General features: G+C 36.4%; 1 protein-coding gene across 1 annotated transcript in view; it reads left to right on the top strand.

The window, feature by feature from the left end:
• LOC131073219 (uncharacterized) overlaps window positions 1–4099 on the top strand; it is a 71012-nt gene extending 66913 nt beyond the window's left edge. The window contains exons 2-4 of the mRNA XM_058009607.2: window positions 2327–2387; window positions 2715–2859; window positions 3424–4099. Coding sequence (XP_057865590.1) covers window positions 2327–2387; window positions 2715–2859; window positions 3424–3675 — 458 coding nt within the window. The 3' untranslated portion in view covers window positions 3676–4099. The remainder of the gene's footprint in view (window positions 1–2326; window positions 2388–2714; window positions 2860–3423) is intronic.
• Window positions 4100–19835: the final 15736 nt, after the last annotated feature.

Genomic DNA, 19835 nt, shown 5'->3' with positions numbered 1-19835 from the left:
TTCTCATCTGATAGGGCACTTAACAATGCTTCTTTCGCTCTGACATCATTATCAGCTTTCTTCTGCTCATTAGGAGGTGCCGAAGTTCTTGAATTAGGATGAGGTGTATACCTTTTCTCTGTTATCTCCCAAACTTCAGCTCCAAGACATCTTAGATGAATCTTCATTCGCTCCTTCCATATATTGTAATTTGTACCATCAAATCTGGGACTCTCCTTCCAGTAGTGATTAAATGTAGAAGTTGATGCCATCAGATCTCCTCAAGCGGTTAAGCTTGTGTAGAGAGGACCTCACTCTGATACCAATTGTTAGAATCTCTGATACCGGGAGAAAACTAGGGGGGGGGGGGGAATCGGTTTTCCACAAGTATAAGAAATTAATGCAGATTATAAACCATTTACCAGAGCACAACATAAACAACATAGTGAAAGATAGAGCATGAAAGCACAGATCACACAACACCAATATTTTTGATGTGGAAAACCCGGTAAAGGGAAAAACCATGGTGGCAAATCCTACCCACAGTCAGATAATAAGTCTGCAGCCGTATGTGAAATAATTACAATGGGGATTGCACTTGCAATCAGGCCAATTGCCTAGAGCTCACTGCTCATCACAAAAAGAAGTCTCACTGACTTACATAAACATCGGACTACAATTCGGAGAAAATGAATTGTGAAAGTAGCATCTCTTAATGCTTGATACAGTTCCGGTTAAGCACAGATGTCTGCCCTGCAATACTAAAACCTTCTCAAGTCTCGCTGAATGATATAACCTTGTTCGCACAATTGCCTCTCTCTGATAATGCAGACATAACCTTACCGATCTACAAATTACATGAATAAGTCGCCTATAAATACAGATCATCAACCTTGATAACAAGGTCGGCTAAACCCTAAACCCATAAACCATAATTGCAAAAATTACATCACACGATAGCACCAGACCAATATTATGATTTACATTACATAGCATGGACCTAATTCAAATTTCCAATCAATTATATCCATCGGAAATTTCGCTAAGACCTATATCAGTACGTTTCAACAATTGGTAGAAACCCTCAGTGCAATAACACAGAATAACCAACCGGATCCAAATAGGACCACCAAACATCACGCCAGCCAATACGAAACCACCAAACAATTAGGACACGATCAAGAACGCCTTTAGCACGTTAGGAACTATTTCTATAAGCCGGACCAAAATCAGTTAACCAAATCATCGAATATCACCAACTGGTAAAGCCAACCGGTACCAGGAAATACCAACCAGTAATCCAGAACATAAGCGATAGCTTTCGGAGCACCAAATCATGAACCAACTGAATGTGACAAGTATATAACCAACCTGAATAACCATCCAAAACCGAAACAACCAATCTGATCGTACCGGATCAGAATCACTGATAACCAAGTCCAACCGGGATAGCAGTAACCAACCGGGAAAGAACCATATCCAACTGGAGCATAGTGTTGACATCAATGACAACACATAAACAATTCCAGCATATTGCCAACAGGAAGTTCACCTTCCATACAAGAAAAACAAAGAATGTCATTTGAATTTTTTAATTTCAAATTGTACAATCAGACGTTGGCTCCTGAAAATGCATATTATCAGTAACATATAGACAGCTGAGTTACTGTTGGTTGATTCTCTTAATATCAAATTGCCACAATCTTTTTCTCAAAATATTGCTTCTTCCAGTTATAAGAACGATGGATTTTATTATATGCCTTGAGGTTACAAAGCCAACATTATAGTGTCTTCCTTCTCATTTATCTAGATCAATGTGAAGGCTGGCAAGATGATCTAAACACTTATTTAAATGGCATCTCATATGAACAAGATCAATAATCAGCACTTTAGACTTCTGCAAGCCATAATAGTTAAGAGAATGAATTTCAAAAATAATTACAGACCAGAGCTCCTTATATCCTCCCAAAAATTTCCAGCTAGGGCATTCCCAATTTGTCACAGATAACATTGCATATGATCCCAATGGAATATAGTGCTTTTTCCAATCACAATCCTATGCCAAAACAAACCAAATACATTTGGTGGTTAAAACTTAAAACCACCAGTAAGAAATTATGTAAATGCATTTTCCAAATTTTACGGATTGGTTTCTGCGGTAGTCCATTTCAGGATTTTCAAGGATTTAGTCCTGCAAAATACCTGTAATTTATGAAGATTCTCTTTGCTATTCCATGTGTTGTATTGTTTCAATAAATTGGAATTTTACTTTTGCAACAGGGGATCTAAATTTTAACAGCATGATTATCTGAGTGATGTTCTGACAGTTCACTATGGTTCATGACAGAGTACCCTGCATTTCCAGCGGTGCTTGATATCAATCAAATTCGTGATATCTTACCCCACAGGTAAACCCCCTTTTGTTTAATATACTAATATTATTTCATCTGCACAGAATAATCAGATAATGCCTAATGGTAAATTATCTAGAGCTATATTTTCCGGGTTTTTATTCTGTTACACAGTTGCTTATGGTTAAGTAAATCTGTGATGGATTTCCATATGTTGATTATGCCAAAAAAGCACTAGGTTTTGTTTAGTGTCTGTAGTGTGGGGTTAAGTGGTTTTGTAGAATGTGATTTTCCATGTGAAACCTCTACCAATCTTAGTTATGCGTTTGCGATTTCAAATGACAAGTTATGCTAATGCTAAAGGTTTTTCATTTTTGGATTTAGATTTCCATTTCTGCTTGTTGATCGAGTGGTGGAGTACAAGCCTGGTCAGAGTGCTGTTGCCATCAAGAATGTGACCATAAATGATAATTTCTTCCCCGGCCATTTCCCTGAGAGACCAATTATGCCAGGAGTTCTTATGGTAGAGGTAATTTTTTCTGTCTATGTTTGCCTTGTCTGAATGCTCATATGTATCACATGGATTATTGTTGAAATTCCTTTTCTTGCCGACCAATAAGTAACAGCCAGGTCACCATGCTGGATTAAGACTAAAATACAAATGAATTAAAAAAGAATCGGATATATTTCAATCATTCCTTATGATCTTAATGGATTTAAGTGCTCTAATATATCTTGCTCTCTTAGAAAGCATCAAATGGATTGCAATGCAGTCATTCTATTATCAAGCTGTCATGGCATATATTGTATTGTTGTATAAAATGTGCCACCTTAAAAGATATTTTAGCGTGTTGTCTTTATGGGTTCTGTAATGTTGGGAAGATTATAGTCAAACCTGTCCAAGTAGAGATTATTTTGGGTAACTAGATGCTTGTTTGTTAGTAAAACAAATCAGCAAAGGAAATATTAGGTTGTTTATTTTATATAATTTATTATTATTTATATGAAATTTATCACAATATGTTTCTATCTTGTTCATTGGACATAGAATCCTAATTACAGTTTATTATAATGCAAACAATTGGTGGTGTAGGCAATGGCACAAGTTGGCGGCCTTGTAATGTTGCAGCCTGAAGAGGGTGGTTCACGTGAGAACTTTTTTTTCGCAGGAGTTGACAAAGTGAGGTTTCGAAAACCTGTTATAGCCGGGGACACATTAGTTATGCGCATGAATTTGGTAAAGTTACAGAAACGCTTTGGTATTGCAAAGATGGAAGGGAAGGCTTATGTTGGTGGAGAAGTAGTCTGTGAAGGTGAATTTATGATGGCCATAGGGAATAGTTAATGTATGTGCACTTGACAAATTAGTTTTATCCATCTATTTTTGGAGGATGATCTTTTTTCATGCAAAGTAGGACTGATGATTCTTCAGTTGCATGCTACTATTTCTGGATGTCTGGCTAATCAGTACTGATATCATACCAAAGCATGCCGAGCCATTTTATCGGGATCACAACTGTTATGAATTTGATAAAATGTGAATTGTACTAATCTTATCCTGGATATAGGTCCCTTGTAGATTAGATTCAATAAGCATGCATGCTTGTCTGGAGAATGAGATTTAGGTTTGTAACAAGTTTTTTGAAAGTGGACTTTACTTCAATTTCCATTGAAACTTGTAGATTTCATACGTATCAAGTGATAATGGCAGACTATGTAGCATTTCTACCCGACTATTTCTAGTTAATTAATTGTGACATTTCAATGGCTTTATGGTATTAAATATTCTGTGGCATGCAAATTGTATAAAAACTCTACTTCAGCCAAGTACATCAGAACTTTGTATTATGACATTTAAATGCAGATAAAAGAAGATGGCACACATCCTCTGGGCATTCATATGGAATGATCTCAGTACAGATTCAGAGAAATATGAATGCTGGTAAGGTTATTCATCGGTTCACAGGATCAAACTTTGAAGCTTCACGAGCTTAAGGAAAGCAAGGCGCGCTAAATTCTTCTTGTTGAAACTGAAAGGACTATCAACAAATTAATGACGGAGGATATGAATACCATAGTATGTTTGATTGGGCTTGACTAAGCTCGTCGGTGGCAGGGAACATATTGCTGATGGTTTGATTGTTTTTAAAATTGACATTTAATTCCTTTAGTCACTCTTTTGATTTTAATAATAATTGTAGTTTATTTTTTTCTTTGAGATTTGAAAATGCTTCTAGCACCTATTTTCAGTTTCCATAAGTAATTAGAACCTGAATGTTTGTGGTCTTCTTATGTGTTCCCTTGAGGAATGATCCAGCTTTGAGATTAGAAAGTGCTTCTACCTTCCGTGCCAATTTTTTAGCCATTTGGAAAGATGTTCATCTTGGTTGCACTCTCAAACTAACGTCTTGAGATACCCATTTCAAAGTAAATTTTCAATCTAAGCATTCACATATGGTTGACGATATGCATGGCTCCATATTTAGGTTACGGACTCCGTGGATGTACCTTCAACATATTTCTATGTGGTTGGATATTTCTATGTGGTTGGCCTGTTTCACAAGTTTTCTAACTATAATAATTACCTCTAAGTTACAGCCTTTTCTTTAATAACTTTTCCAACTATGGTCATGGTGACGATTGTGCGTTACCCCTCTTATACTTACACTAGAATGTGGCAAGCTCCCAATTTCAAGGTCACCCTTAGATCCATATCCAAATCTCAAAGGTTCATTTGTAATGTTCCAATCTATATATCTCTTTTACAAATCAAAGGTTACATAATTCGGACTCCAATAATATATCAAACACATCCTCATATCTAAGATAAAATCGGAGTATTCATTGAGCTTATGTTTTGATTTTAATATATATCGATAGCATTTCAATCAAGTATTGGTTCCATGCCATCATTAGTATGCTAAACACACCAAACCATGTTCTCATTATAATTGGCTCAATCATACACCATTTATACACGTGGCTAGCTTTCGCTTGTGTCACTCCAACATAGGTGGTTATCTCTTATACACAATATAGATATGCATGGAGGTTAGATCAAGCATATACAACCTATACATAGGGTGATTCCTCTGTACCCACATCATAGGTACACATGGTGACTAGTTTAGAGATTTTACATATACACAGTATGGATACTTTACACCCATACTTTGTGATAACTATTGCATGCATCACATATAAATAGTGACTAATTCAAGCACTCAATTCATATACAATGTGAATAACCTGATAACCTTACAACTATATATATAGTGATTAGCTAGTGAAAAGGAAGTAGTTCTAGGAATCACATATTGCATGCATCACACATAAATAGTGACTAAATCAAGCACTCAATTCATATACAATGTGAATAACTTGATAACCTAACAACTATATATAGTGATTAGCTAGTGAAAAGGAAGCAGTTCTAGCATTATTGCAAGATTAAAAAAAAAAAAGGAATGTTGGTGCATTCCATATCACATGGGTTTCATTCATTTTCCAATCCAACATTGCTTATGATGGCAAACAAGCATTACATATTATTTATTGTCATCATTGGCGAGGCCATAAATATAAAACTGTGCACAACATCTAAGATTATTTTTATACAAGTATATAATAATTGAATCACACATACATAGTAGCTAACTAGTAATAGGAAGTGGACGTGTTTATTGCATACATCTCACCATTAGTTAGTTAATTAACATTTACTTCTTAAGTGCATCTCAATTAACAAATCTTTTTCAATGCATCTCATATTACACCATAAGTCTCATCATTTTCCTTGATTCTTTACATCAACTGTGATGATGAGCAAACATTACATACTAGTAGCCATTAACAGTAAGCATTAAGTGTCTCAATGCACATCACATAAGGTATTTAATAAGATTTTCATAGGTTGTTAAACCTTTCAAGTCAATAGATCTTGACATCAATCACTTCCATGCCTTGGCCAAGTTCAAGCTGGTATGGGGTAGCTGTTGACATTAATCACTTGCTTGGTAATGGTGAAGGCCAATTAAGTTGTGTTATACAATGAGTTGCTATTGGCATTTGTTGCTTCTGTGCTACTAGTGACATTTAGCTAGACCTTAAGATATGGTGGTTAGCCCCTAGAATTTTTCACCTACATGATAGTGTGACAATCGATTAAACAAAATTTACATCATATCATGGATAACTCCTCACATCCTTCACTTCCATGCTATTAGTGAAAGCTAACTTAGAATCTAGCACATACATAGTACATGTGATAATCAACAATTTGCATTTGTATCTAATTTTGTTTTGACAAGTGAAGTTATCTTATAGCTAAGTACACATAATCTAGGTATCACTAATATTCACAAATATTGGTCAAGTCGACCTAGCCACATACAATGATCTATAAACTTATAAATTATGTCCTATAAATATAGAGGGCAAATTACCAACATACAAGTAACACATTGAAACTATACAAGTGGGCGTATAGTCAAAGATATGTACATTGTTGGCATTATGTGAACCGGTATGAGGACATAATGATATTGTATGTTGTCATTGATGTCAATATGTGATATGAAGAGAGAATCGACATATGTGAGAATCAGTATATATGCCAAAGTAAAGCGGTATATTTGTTCAAGGTGAACCGACATGTAGTCATGGGAACCAACACATGGAAGCATTGTATGACTACTGGTTGGTAGGTAGTTTCCACTTTAGGATTTCCGGTTGGAGTACCTCAAGCCTGTGTGACTTAATCGGTGATATTTGTGTGATGAGTTAGTAGTATAACAAAGAACAGATCGTGTTGCCACGTCAGCCTTGTGCACGTGAAGGATCTTGCATGAAGAAGACTATCCCTATCTACCTCGGGAATGTGCGAATTATGTAAATGGTGAAAACGCGTGATGGATTATCAGCCGCCATGAAATCGGTGGATAATGAATGATGGAGAATGTCTTGAGATTTATTCAAGATCTGTTGCATGCAATACAGTATGATCAACGGTCAGGATTGAACTGTTTGAATTCTTTAACCTAACAGGTCTAGGGTTTAGGGTTTATGCTACCGACCTGTCTGTTGTTCTATAAGGTTGATGTTGTGATTCTTTCAGAACAGGTTGGCAAAAACGTTGTGTGTGAGTATCCAAGGGAAGGGATACGTGATTCTTGCCAGACCAGAGGAGAGAAGTGATACCTGCAGAATGTAATTGTAGAAGGTGAAAAGGAGCTTAAGAGGATCTGCATTGGCATTGAGTACTGTTACCAGATCATTGTAATACCTGTTGATCTCTAACCACCTCAACAGTTGGAAAATCCCCTAACAGGGTAGCCATAAGTGGCTTGTTGTAAATCCCTTAACAGGGTAACTCGAAATTATTGAGATCTAGAAAGCTAGAGATCTCTGGAAATCCTTTAGCTATTGAGTTCTTGAAATCCTCTAACAAGGTACCCTTAACAGGGTTTAACCCTTAACTGGGTATTGTAGCCATCCCTTAACCGGGTGATCTCTAACATGATCGGTTCCTAGTAGAACCTTTTGTAATGTCTTTAACCGGACAAGGCTCCTAACAGAGTGAACTTCCAAAGAGTTCAAAAACAACTTGTGGGTATTCATCCCCACCGTGGTTTTTCTTAGTTGGGTTTCCACGTGAAAAATATGTGTGTCATGTGTGATGCTTTTATCTTGTGATGCTTTGTTATTGCCTGTTAAGCATATGATGGTTCTGTGTTTTATGCCTGTCAATAAAATATGTTGAACTGACTATTGTGAAGATATGATGATAGATTGCCTGTTCTTGCATAAGGGTGAAATGGTAGTGTAGTTTTGAGCTGAGTGGAAAGCTAAGTGGGTAACTGGTTTATGATTGTTTTAATTGTTCTGGGTTTTACTGGTTGCACTCTGTTTCAAACCGGTGTCACTGTTTGCCAGTCATTTGGAGTAATTATCGTTGAACCGGTTTAGGATAGTCTTTTGTCTATACTGATTCACCCCCCCCTCTCAGTACCGGTTTGGTACTATTCGTTCATCATTGAGTTATCAATTGGTATCAGAGCATCCTCCAGGTCCTCTGTGTTGTAAGCTTAACCGCTTGAGGGAAAGATCCTGTTGTAATGATGAAGAGGGAAGGTGCAAAGTTTAACAAAGAAAATTTCAGTATATGGAAAGACAGAATGAAGATATACATCAAAAGCATGGGTGCTCAACATTGGAGCTATGTTGAGAATCCCTATGTTGCCCCTACTAGTACTCTCATCGATGATCAAAAGAGAGAGATACAGGAGAATGACCAAGTCATGGAAGCCCTAATCAGTAGTTTATCTGATATTGAGTTCATTGATGTCCAAGATAAGGTAAATCCCAAAGAGGTATGGGATGCTCTTGAAATATCTATGGAGGTGATGAGCATGTAAAACAAGCTAAGGAAGAAAGCCTTAGAGGAAAGTTTGAAGACATGCGAATGATTGAAGGTGAAACCATTCAATAGTATGGTATAAGAATCAAAACAGTTGTTGGAGATATCAAGAGTGCAGGTGGTAAAATAGAAGATTCCACTGTGGTAAGCAAAGTCCTGAGATCCCTATTGCTGGTCTATGCAATAAGGGTTGCTGCTATTCAAGAGCTGAGATCAATAGACAAGACTAAAGTATCCTTGGACTCCATCATAGCCAAGTTGACAACGTATGAGCTAAATAGTTTTGATGGTAGTGTTCAAAAGACTTAATCAACTTTTAAAGCCTCTGCTATACCATCCAGAAAAGGAAAAGAAACTAGCACTAGTGGTGAACCTAGACAAAGCAAAGAAATGGATGATGAGGAGATTCTGATGACATTTGAAGCTCTCCTTGCCAGGAAGCTTCCTAAAGGAACCGATAAATACAAAGGTAAGCTACATTTGAAATGCTTTTCTTGTAACCGGATAGGACATATTGCTATAAACTGTCCTAATGGCGATAACAAAGACAAACTAGAAAGGTTCAGGAAACTGGAGAAATTGTTTTGTGGCAGTTGATGAAGGTGTCACAGATGAAGAATCAGAGGATGAAGAAAATGAAGATATTATGTTTGTTGTCGTCAAAGAAGATATGTCAGACAAGAAGGCTCTTGTCTCCCTGTTTGATAATTCAAATGAGTGGATCATTGACAGTGGCTGTTTTCACCATATGATTAGTGATCGGAGCAAGTTTCTATCCTTGGAGGAGTATGATGGTGGTGTGGTTCACTTTGGCAATGATGCACCATGCATGGCAAAGGCAGAGGGTCCATCTCTTTGAATGGAAAGAGTAGTGCTGACAATGTGTACTAGGTTGATGGTCTTAGACACAACCTTCTGAGTGTTGCCCAGCTGAATGACAGTGGCCTCACTCTGGAATTCAAGAATGGAGTTTGCAAAATCAAAGGAAAAGATGGTGAATTGGTGGCCACCGGCATGCAGACCAAAGGTAACCTATTTCATCTGAATGCAAATATAAGTACATGTCTTATGGTTAAGTTTGATGATAGCTGGATATGGCATAGGAGACTCTGCCATGTAAACTTTGATAACATTGTGAATGTTGGTATTTTGGTATGGTTTTGTCATTGATGTCAACACCTACTAAATATTCCTACTTTGGAGATCCAGCAACATTCACCGGTAAATAGTAAATTGTGCAACAATTACCGGTATATGATTAACCGGCAGGATATAATGTTCACCGGTACTTGGAATGACATGGAAGACACTTGGTAATGTCGAAGACATCATGTGGACACTTTATTTTGAAATAATAATCATTGGTATATTCTTATTTGCATATTTGCTTTTACTAGCAAATAGGTCTAGGTTATCTAGGGTTACACCGATAGGTTTATCTTTTCCAGATCAGCATGGCATGCTATGGAGATGATTTATTATTGTTGTAAATGCATTAAGCCAACATGTTCAATAGGTTATTGCATCGGATATTGTATTGTTTGTAAAATATTTTTATTGTAATATCTTGTAGAGTCGACCTACTAAAATTGGTCTTAGGGTATGATATAAATGTAAGATCTTATTTGTAAGATCAAGTGTGGAATGCGAAAAAGATTTAAGTAAAGGTATATGCGAGATAAAGCAGAGGCATACACGAGGACATCATTTGAAGGTGAAGTTAGGTTTTTGTAGAAGCATATCAACATTACACCAGTACTGAATCCAGCATATGAAGATGCTATTTTGTGCAGTACATTCTTATTGGATTTAACCATCCAACTGTAGTCAGTGTGACTCCCATTTGTGATTGAGCAGTGAGCTCTAGGCTGTTGGCCTTTTTGCATGTGCAGACCCCTCTTGTACACTTACTATCTATAGTAGTATCATCTGATTGTGGGTAAGGTTTCCCACCGTGGTTTTTCCCCTTACAGGGTTTCCACGTACAAATATTGGTGTCATGTGTTGTGGATGACTTTGTGCTTATGTTTCATGCATTAATTCTTACCGGTATAGCAATTTACTATTAACACTGTCTACTGGCATACTTAACTGATTTACCGGTATTAAGCATTAAGTTGGTTAATAAGTTTTTGGTTTGAATTTATTAGACAACTGATTCACCCCCCCCTCTCAGTTGTCTCCGGGACCTATAATTGGTATCAGAGCCTAGTCCTCTTTTTGCAGAAGTTTAACAACTTGAGGAGATCCAATGTCTACTAATTATTTCAGAAAGGATAGTCCTAAACTTGATGGAACCAACTATGGGGTATGGAAAATCAGAATGGAGACAGATCTGAATTGCATTGGTAAAGACATTTGGGAAGTTACTAAAAATGGTTATACTGCTGTTGTAGCTGGTCAGACTGCTCCCACTACTTTAGCTAAAGATGAAGAAAATGATTGCAAAGCAAGAGAAACACTCTTGAGCGCATTATCAGATCAACAAATCATGGGATTATCAGATAGGTCCACTGCAAAAGCTATTTGGGATCATTTGGAAACACTGAGTGAAGGGGACTCCATAGTTAAAATTGCAAAACTTTAAAGCTTCCGAGTCAGGTATGAACATCTAAAAATGGAAGAAGATGAAAGGATTTCTGCTTTTATGGAAAGAGTAAATGAAATTGTTTTAGGTATCAAATGTTGTAGAGGAACCTTGAGTGAAGATGAGATTGTTTCAAAAATCTTGAGAGGTTTGCCACCGGCATATAAAATGAAGGTTACTGCTATAAATGAGTTGAGAACAATGCCTAATACATCAGTAACTAGGGATACATTGATTGGAAAACTTTCAGCTTTTGAAATTGAGGAATTTGGTCCTGTTACTACTATAAAAATTGATTTGGCTTTCAAAGCATCAACATCATCTGCTCCATCCTTTGACAAATCAGACTGGAGAGCTTTTTATGTAAGAGAACTTGAAGAAACCAGGAAGGAGAATGAAGAGCTTGAAGAACTTGAAGCACTATTTGCAAGAAAAATGCCAAAAGGCCCAATTAGAAGTAAGTATGAAGGTAAAGCACCTTTTAAATGTTTTAACTGCAATAAGATTGGTCATATGGCTTCAAGATGCCCTGATAGACATGCTAGACTAAGAGAAGAAGCTAGAAGAACATACAAACCTAATCCTGAATATTAGAGATACAGATTTAAGAAAAACTGTTGGTGTAAATAATTATTCATCATGGATATTATTACACTTACTTAAGTGTACTTAGGAAATGCATTTCATAGTAGTTTGGGTATGAGACACTTGGTGTTTGTACCACATTGGGATAGTGTGTGTAGGAGAATTTCCACCTTTTATGGTGTGATCTTGTTGTTACACTCCACATTCAGTGGGTGATCCACCTCATGTGGACTATTATATTATTTCTCCTACCTACCCACACCTATTTCCTACCTACCCTTATTTCTTATTGAGCCACATGTCATGTTTGTGTGCTCAGATATCCATATAGCCTTGCCTATATAAGCAGACTCATATTTATTGTATGTAATGCTTAATGATCTAGTTGATCATATTTTTCATCTTGATAGAATACAGTTTATTTCTATCATTTATTTTGTTCTTTCTTATTTGTTCTTTCCATTGCCTCTTGATCTTGGCAAAATCTCACATGGTATCAAAGCTAGTCCATGTCTCACATGGTAACAGAGCCATTAGAGTGTCATTGGTTTGCCAATTGAGAGAAATTTGATGCTATTTGGGGTTTGCATTTTGGATCTTTCTATTGCAGGTTATTATTGAAGCTTGATGGATCAAATCTGAGGTCACCATTGGATTGAGGAGGTCCAAGAAAGTCAGTTTTATCTTTTGTTTCATCCCAATCAGACTTCAGAGGTCAAATCTAGAGGCATTTGAAGTTTGATGCTATGACAGAAATTTTCTAGAAATTATAATTTTGCAGGCAATTTTCAAATAGCGATATCTCACTCATACGGACTTGTTTTTCTGAGTAATTTCTTTTGTTTTGGGGTAGAATTTCGTGATCTATATAGTGGTGTAGGATTTTTTTGATTTTTGGATACAGGTTTTTCAGAAATCATAAAATCCCAATTTTTACAACTTTGGAGGCTTCATTTGAGTTCATATGTACTCCTTTTCAGGTGCCATTTTTTTTGAAAGTGCATATTTTTTCATCTACTTTCATAATCTGCCATTGGTTTGCAGTATTTTTAAGTAGAAATTTTACTTTCATTATTTGGCCATTTTTGACATATTTGGTACTTGCATTTTGCTTGGATCTCAGTTTAGATCACTAGCAGTATTTGTTGAAGTCTCTTAAATCTCATTTTGAGAAGTTGTAAATTGAAATCAGAAGTCCACTTAGCCTTGTTTTGCAAGTGGCCTATTGTACACGCACTACTTATAAAGTGCCAAAATCATCATTTTTTGGGGGTACTTTGATTGAGTTAATTTGGGGGGGTGTCTCTTGTGCTCTTGTGTTCCTTCCTTTTTGCTGCTATGAGTTCTTCTAAGTTTCCTCTCTTAACTCCTCATAATTATGCTACTTGGAAAATTGATGTATGGAGTAAACTTATGGAAAAAGGACTAACTCATTACATTGATGGAACTATTGTTGCTCCTGCTGATCCTAAGGTTGATCCAGTTGGTCACTTGGATTGGCTCACTAAAAATATCATGGCAATTGGTACCTTAAGAAAGTATGTATCAAAGGATCTCATTTTTCATATTGAGAAGTGTACTCTAATCAAGGATGCTTGGCAAAAGTTTCAAGACTTGTATGGTCAAGTTGATGAGATTAGGGGATATCAAATTGATAGTGATCTCACCATGTTAGATCCCAAGAACTTTGATACTATACAAGATTATGTCACTAAGGCAAATGAGTTGAGGACACAACTCAAAGATTGTGGCATTGATAAGAAGGATACTCAATTGATATTCAACTTGATGGGCAAGCTTCCACAAGAATATGTAGCATTTGTTTCTAGTTTCCAAACCCATAGGATGACAATGGGTTCAAGCTACACAATGCCTACATTTGATGCTTTCAATGAAATGTTGATGATGGAACAAACTAAGTTGATAAGCATGGGCATTCTTAAGGCTTCTAAGTCTCAAGCATTAGTGGAAAATCAAGGGAACAAAGGAAATCAAGGAAAGGACAACTCAAACAAGAAGAAATGACAATCAAAGCCTAAGGACAAAGCATCATCCTCTCCACAACAAGGAGATACATCCTCTTCCAAGAGAGATAATTCATCAAAGAGGGAGAGACCTACTTGTGCCTATTGTAAAAAGTTTGGTCATGAGGAGCGTCGTTGCCATTTTAAAAAGATTGATGAGCTCACACATATCATCAAAAAGAATAACATTGATTTGCCTAATGTCTACAAGAAGGATGCTTCACCAACTTCCACTTCCTCACATTCAAAAGGAAAAGGGCAAGTATTCATGGCTTCTACAAGTGGGAAGACTCACTCTTTTGGGACAAAAAAAGGAAAATCTCTTTGTGCTACTATCAGTCATGATTCAGAGAGATGGCTTCTAGATTCAGGGGCTTCTCATCATATGGCATCTTCACAGTCTATATTCTCTACATTTGAGCCTTGCACCATGCCACAGATTTTGATGGGGAATTATACATACATGGATGTGATTGGGAAAGGATCTATTGACATTGGGGATAACTCCTTCAATGATGTGTTGTGTGTACCCCACTTGACAAACAATCTCCTTTCTATCTATCAAATCACACATGGCACAACTAAGAGAGTTGTGGAGTTCACACCTGAGTCAATTTTCATTAGAGACTTGGAGACTAGAGCTATCATTGCGACTGGGGTGGTTGATCATGCATCTCGATTATACTCCTTTTCAGATTTTGTTGATGATGATGATGATTTCACATTTGATGATTCTACACATGATGATCACACTTCTTGTGATGGTACATATTTTGAGGAGAACTTTGGACACTTGAACATGGGGATTCTCACATGTGAACCCATTCTTGAGTCTTGTATTTCATCTCCTCATATTGATATCACATCACCTATTGCACCTGATGATGCAGATAGTGCGACAGTTTTGCCTTCATGTGATTTAGTGCAGTAGGATATTCATTGTCTTCCAGCTTCAGATTCATGGGATGATTACTTGACAGACATTGCAAGTTTGTTTGTGGAATCCTACATTGCAGATTTGGGAGACATCATTGATGACATTCATCTTCTCTTTGATGAAGATGATCCTTCTTCGATTGTTGCGAGGGAACACTCTGACCCTCTTGTTCATTCTTTACATGATCATTCTTTCGAGGTTGACATGATTGTGGATACTTATGTACAACAGTTGGAGGAGGTCTCTTTATTTTTTGAGGAGACATGTGAGTCTTTGGGACATGTTCTACATCCATCTCCACTAGATCTTGGAGTGCCTTTTTCAGCAGTGTGGTACAGTTTACCACCTTTGGAGGGGGTATCTTTTAGCATCGACATGGGGACACTTGAGCAGTTTTCAAAGATTCCTTTCATCATGAGTTTTTTTCATACATCTTCCCTTCATGATTGGGGAGAGTTCATGGATACACCTTTGGTTTTGTTTCTTCCTAAGGGGAGGAATGTTGTTTGACATTCATGGAACAGTTTCTTCATACATCGAGCTTCTATCATTGGTGCAGATTCCGCATTGACGGGGGGATTCCTAGCTTCTCTTCTTCTCTCATATGGGGGGGACGTTTTCCTCACATGGGGTTTTGTTCCTCACATTCTTCTATGAGAGCTCTCTTGTATGTTTTTCATCTCTCTTTTGGGGGAGGGTTTTTTCCCATTGGGTTTTTCTCTCTTTCCCCGCTTTGTGAGAGATTTCATTGCATTGGTTTGCATGCATTTGCATTTGTACATGGGTACCTAACATGGCCTCGTAGCCGGGACCCATCTTGCATTGCTTAGTTGCATTGTAGACTTAAGTGCATTCCCCTAAGTTGCACTTAATGGGGGGTGTTGGTGTAAATAATTATTCATCATGGATATTATTACACTTACTTAAGTTTACTTAGGAAATGCATTTCATAGTAGTTTGGGTATGAGACACTTGGGTGTTTGTACCACATTGGGATAGTGTGTGTAGGAGAATTTCCACCTTTTATGGTGTGATCTTATTGTTACACTCCACATTCAGTGGGTGATCCACCTCATGTGGACTATTATATTATTTCTCCTACCTACCCACACCTATTTCCTACCTACCTTTGTTTCTTATTGAGCCACATGTCATGTTTGTGTGCTCCCATATCCATATAGCCTTGCCTATTTAAACAGACTCATATTCATTATATCTAATGCTTAATGATCTAGTTGATCATATTTTTCATCTTGATAGAATATAGTTTATTTCTATCATCTATTTTGTTCTCTCTTATTTGTTCTTTCCATTGCCTCTTGATCTTCGCAAAATCTCACATGGTATCAGAGCTGGTCCATGTCTCACAAAAATAAAGATAAATCTTGTTACATTGCTGATGAAGGTGTGACTGATGATTCTGATGAGGATCCAACAGACAATGGATGGGTCTTTGTTGCTATAACAAAAGATCAACCGGTACCTATTGCTCAACCGGTAGAACAAGCCCTAGCAGCTAAAGTTGAATCAAAGGATGAATGAATTATTGACTCAGGATGCTCACATCACATGACTGGAGACAAAGGTAAATTCTTGAACTTTCAAGAATACAATGGTGGTTTAGTAAGATTCGGAGATGACAAAGCTTGTTCAATCAAAGGTAAGGGTTCCATATCTCTTGATGGTAAACATAACACTGACAATGTCTACTATGTTGAAGGATTAAAACATAATCTTTTAAGTGTTGGTCAATTAGTTGAGAAAGGTTTTCAGTTACAATTTAAAAATGGAAAATGCAAAATCATGAATAGAACTGGTTTGGAAATTGCAACCGGTAATCAGGCTAGAGGTAATATCTTTCATTTGAATAACAGTGAAAAGGCATGCTTAATTGCACATGTAGATGAAAGTTGGCTATGGCATAAAAGACTATGCCATGTAAATTTTAATTGCATGGTAAAAATCAGTACTTCTAAGGCAGTTAGAGATCTACCTAAAATTGTGAAACCTCAGAATACAATTTGCAAGGAATGTCAATTTGGAAAACAAGTTAGAGCTAGTTTCAAAAGTATTCCAGAAAAATCCAATAATGCCCTTGATTTAATTCACACTGATTTATGTGGTCTAGCTAGAACTAAAAGCTTAAGGGGTGATAGATATTTCATGCTAATTATTGATGATTATTCTAGAATGTGTTGGGTTACTTTTCTCAGAGAAAAATCAAAAGCACTTGGGAAGTTCAAACTATTCAAAGCAATGGTTGAAAATGAAACTGGTAAGAAAATTAAATGTTTAAGATTAGATCAAGGAGGAGAATTCACATCTAAAGAATTTAATACATTTTGTGAAGTAAATGGAATCAAAAGACAGTTATCAGCACCTCGGACACCACAACAGAATGGAGTTGTTGAAAGAAAAAACAGAACTATTTTGGATGCAGCAAGAAGTATGTTATCAGAAGCAAATCTACCACATGTATACTAGAGAGAGGCAGTAAGTACTACTGTCTATACATTCAACAAAGTTCACATCAAAGGTGAAACCGGTAAGACCCCTCATGAACTATGGTTTGGTAATACTCCTACTCTTAAGTATTTCAGAATTTTTGGAAGTAAATGTTATATTAGAAGAGATGAGTATATTGGCAAGTTTGATCCTAGAAGTGATGAAGGAATATTTCTTGGTTATTCATCTAAGAGTAAAACATATAGATGTTTTAATAAAAGATTACAGAAAATTGTTGAGAGTACAAATGTAAAGATTGATGAACAATTCAGAGGAACTTCAAGGTATATAGACTCTGAACCGGGAACAAAAGTTTTGACAAATGAACCTATAATAAATCCACCGGTACAGAATGATGATCCAGTTACTTCGGTATCATCAGAGGATTCCGTAGTAATTGAAGAACACCAACAGACTAAGACACCCCGGTATGTAAGACTGAATCATTCTGAAGATCAGATAATTGGAAGCAAATTTAAAGGAGTCATGACAAGAGGAAGATTGGCAAATGAAGAGGTATGTCTTATTTCTCAAATTGTACCATTATTTGTCAATGAGGCATGTGAAGATAAATTTTGGATTAAAGCTATGGAAGAAGAATTAGGACAAATTGAGAAAAATAATACTTGGACATTAGTTCCTTGGCCTAAAAATAAAAATATAATTGGAACCAAATGGGTATTTAGAAACAAACTCAATGAAGATGGTAAGGTTGTCAGAAATAAAGCAAGACTAGTGTGTAAGGGATATTCTCAGAAAGAAGGAGTTGATTACAATGAAACCTTTGCATCGGTAGCCAGAATTGAGACAGTTAGATTATTCTTGGCTTTTGCAGCTCACAAGGATTACAAAGTTTATCAAATGGATATTAAATGTGCATTTTTGAATGGAGATCTTGAAGAGGAAGTCTATATTGAACAACCTGATGGATTTTCCTTGATAGATGACAATGATATGGTTTGCAGATTAAGAAAAGCTCTATATGGATTAAAACAAGCTCCAAGAGCTTGGTATGCAAGATTGGATAAGTATCTTTTAAAGATTGGTTTTACTAAAGGAAATGCAGATAACAATTTATATTACAAAGTAACTAATGATGACATCTTGATTATGGAAGTATTTGTTGATGATATAATCTTTGGAGGAGAAAATGAATTGTGCAAAGAATTTTCTCTTGAAATGCAGCAAGAAGTTGAAATGTCTATGATCGGAGAAATAAAATTCTTTTTAGGATTGCAGATTTTACAGACTGATAAAGGCATATTTTTGAGTCAATCTAAGTACTTGAAAGAACTACTTAAGAAATTTGGGATGGAAAACTCTAAACCGGTAAGCACACCTATGACTACAAATGACAAATTATCTCAAAGGGATGAATCTACACCTGTTAATCCAACTAGATACAAATCTATGATAGGAGGTTTACTATATTTGACACAAACCAGACCTAATATTATGAATGCAGTGTGTATAGTTTCTAGATTTCAGAGTAATCCTAGGGAAAATCATGAATCAGCAGTAAAAAAGATTTTCTGGTACTTACAAGGCACAACAAATCTTGGATTATGGTATCCTAAAGATGAAAATTTTGATCTATATGCATACACAGATGCAAATTGGGTAGGAGATGTGGATGATAGAAAAAGCACCATTGGAGGAGCATTCTTTCTTGGAAAGAGATTAGTTTCTTGGTTAAGTAAGAAATAGAGTTGTACATCTTTATCAACAAAAGAATTAGAATATATTGCAGCAGCAACAAACTGTACACAGGTACTTTGGCTTAAGCAAATGTTGAAAGACATTAAGGTAGAATGCAAGGAACCTATTACTATATATTGTGATAACACTGTAGCAATTGATATATCTAAGAATCCAGTATTACATTCTAAAACAAAACATGTTTCTATCAAACTGAATTTTCTAAGGGAAAAAGTTGAAGAAAAGAAGATAAAACTGGTTTATGTGAATACTAAAGAACAACTTGCAGATATTTTCACAAAACCTTTGCCTAAGGAAACTTTTGAGTATCTCAGAGATCAGCTCGAAGTCATACCTCCACCGGTAGAGACTTAGATAGTTGATGATTGTCATCAACCGACAAAATTAAATGGACAAATCTTTTATTCCGGTATTTGTTGAGGAAGCTACTTCTCAGGGGGAGTAGTTGGTATTTTTGTATGGACTTAAAATTTATAGCTTTGACATTTGATGTCAAAGGGGGAGAGATATATGGAAAAACACATTATCAATTGAGGAGAGATATCCATGGTGAAAATTGGTATAGGATAACATAAAATAACTCATGTTGCTTCCAGGGGGAGAGATTGTCACTCTGAGGAGATTGTTGGTTTTATACTTGGCATTACTGTTTTGGCACTTTGATGGTTTTTCCTTCTTGTGTTGCCATCAATGCCAAAGGGGGAGATTGTTGGAATTTTGGTATGGTTTT

This window comes from Cryptomeria japonica, chromosome 2 (assembly GCF_030272615.1).
Source record: "Cryptomeria japonica chromosome 2, Sugi_1.0, whole genome shotgun sequence".
In the NCBI taxonomy this organism is placed as follows: domain Eukaryota; kingdom Viridiplantae; phylum Streptophyta; class Pinopsida; order Cupressales; family Cupressaceae; genus Cryptomeria; species Cryptomeria japonica.
This window is presented reverse-complemented; position numbering and strand designations above follow the sequence as displayed.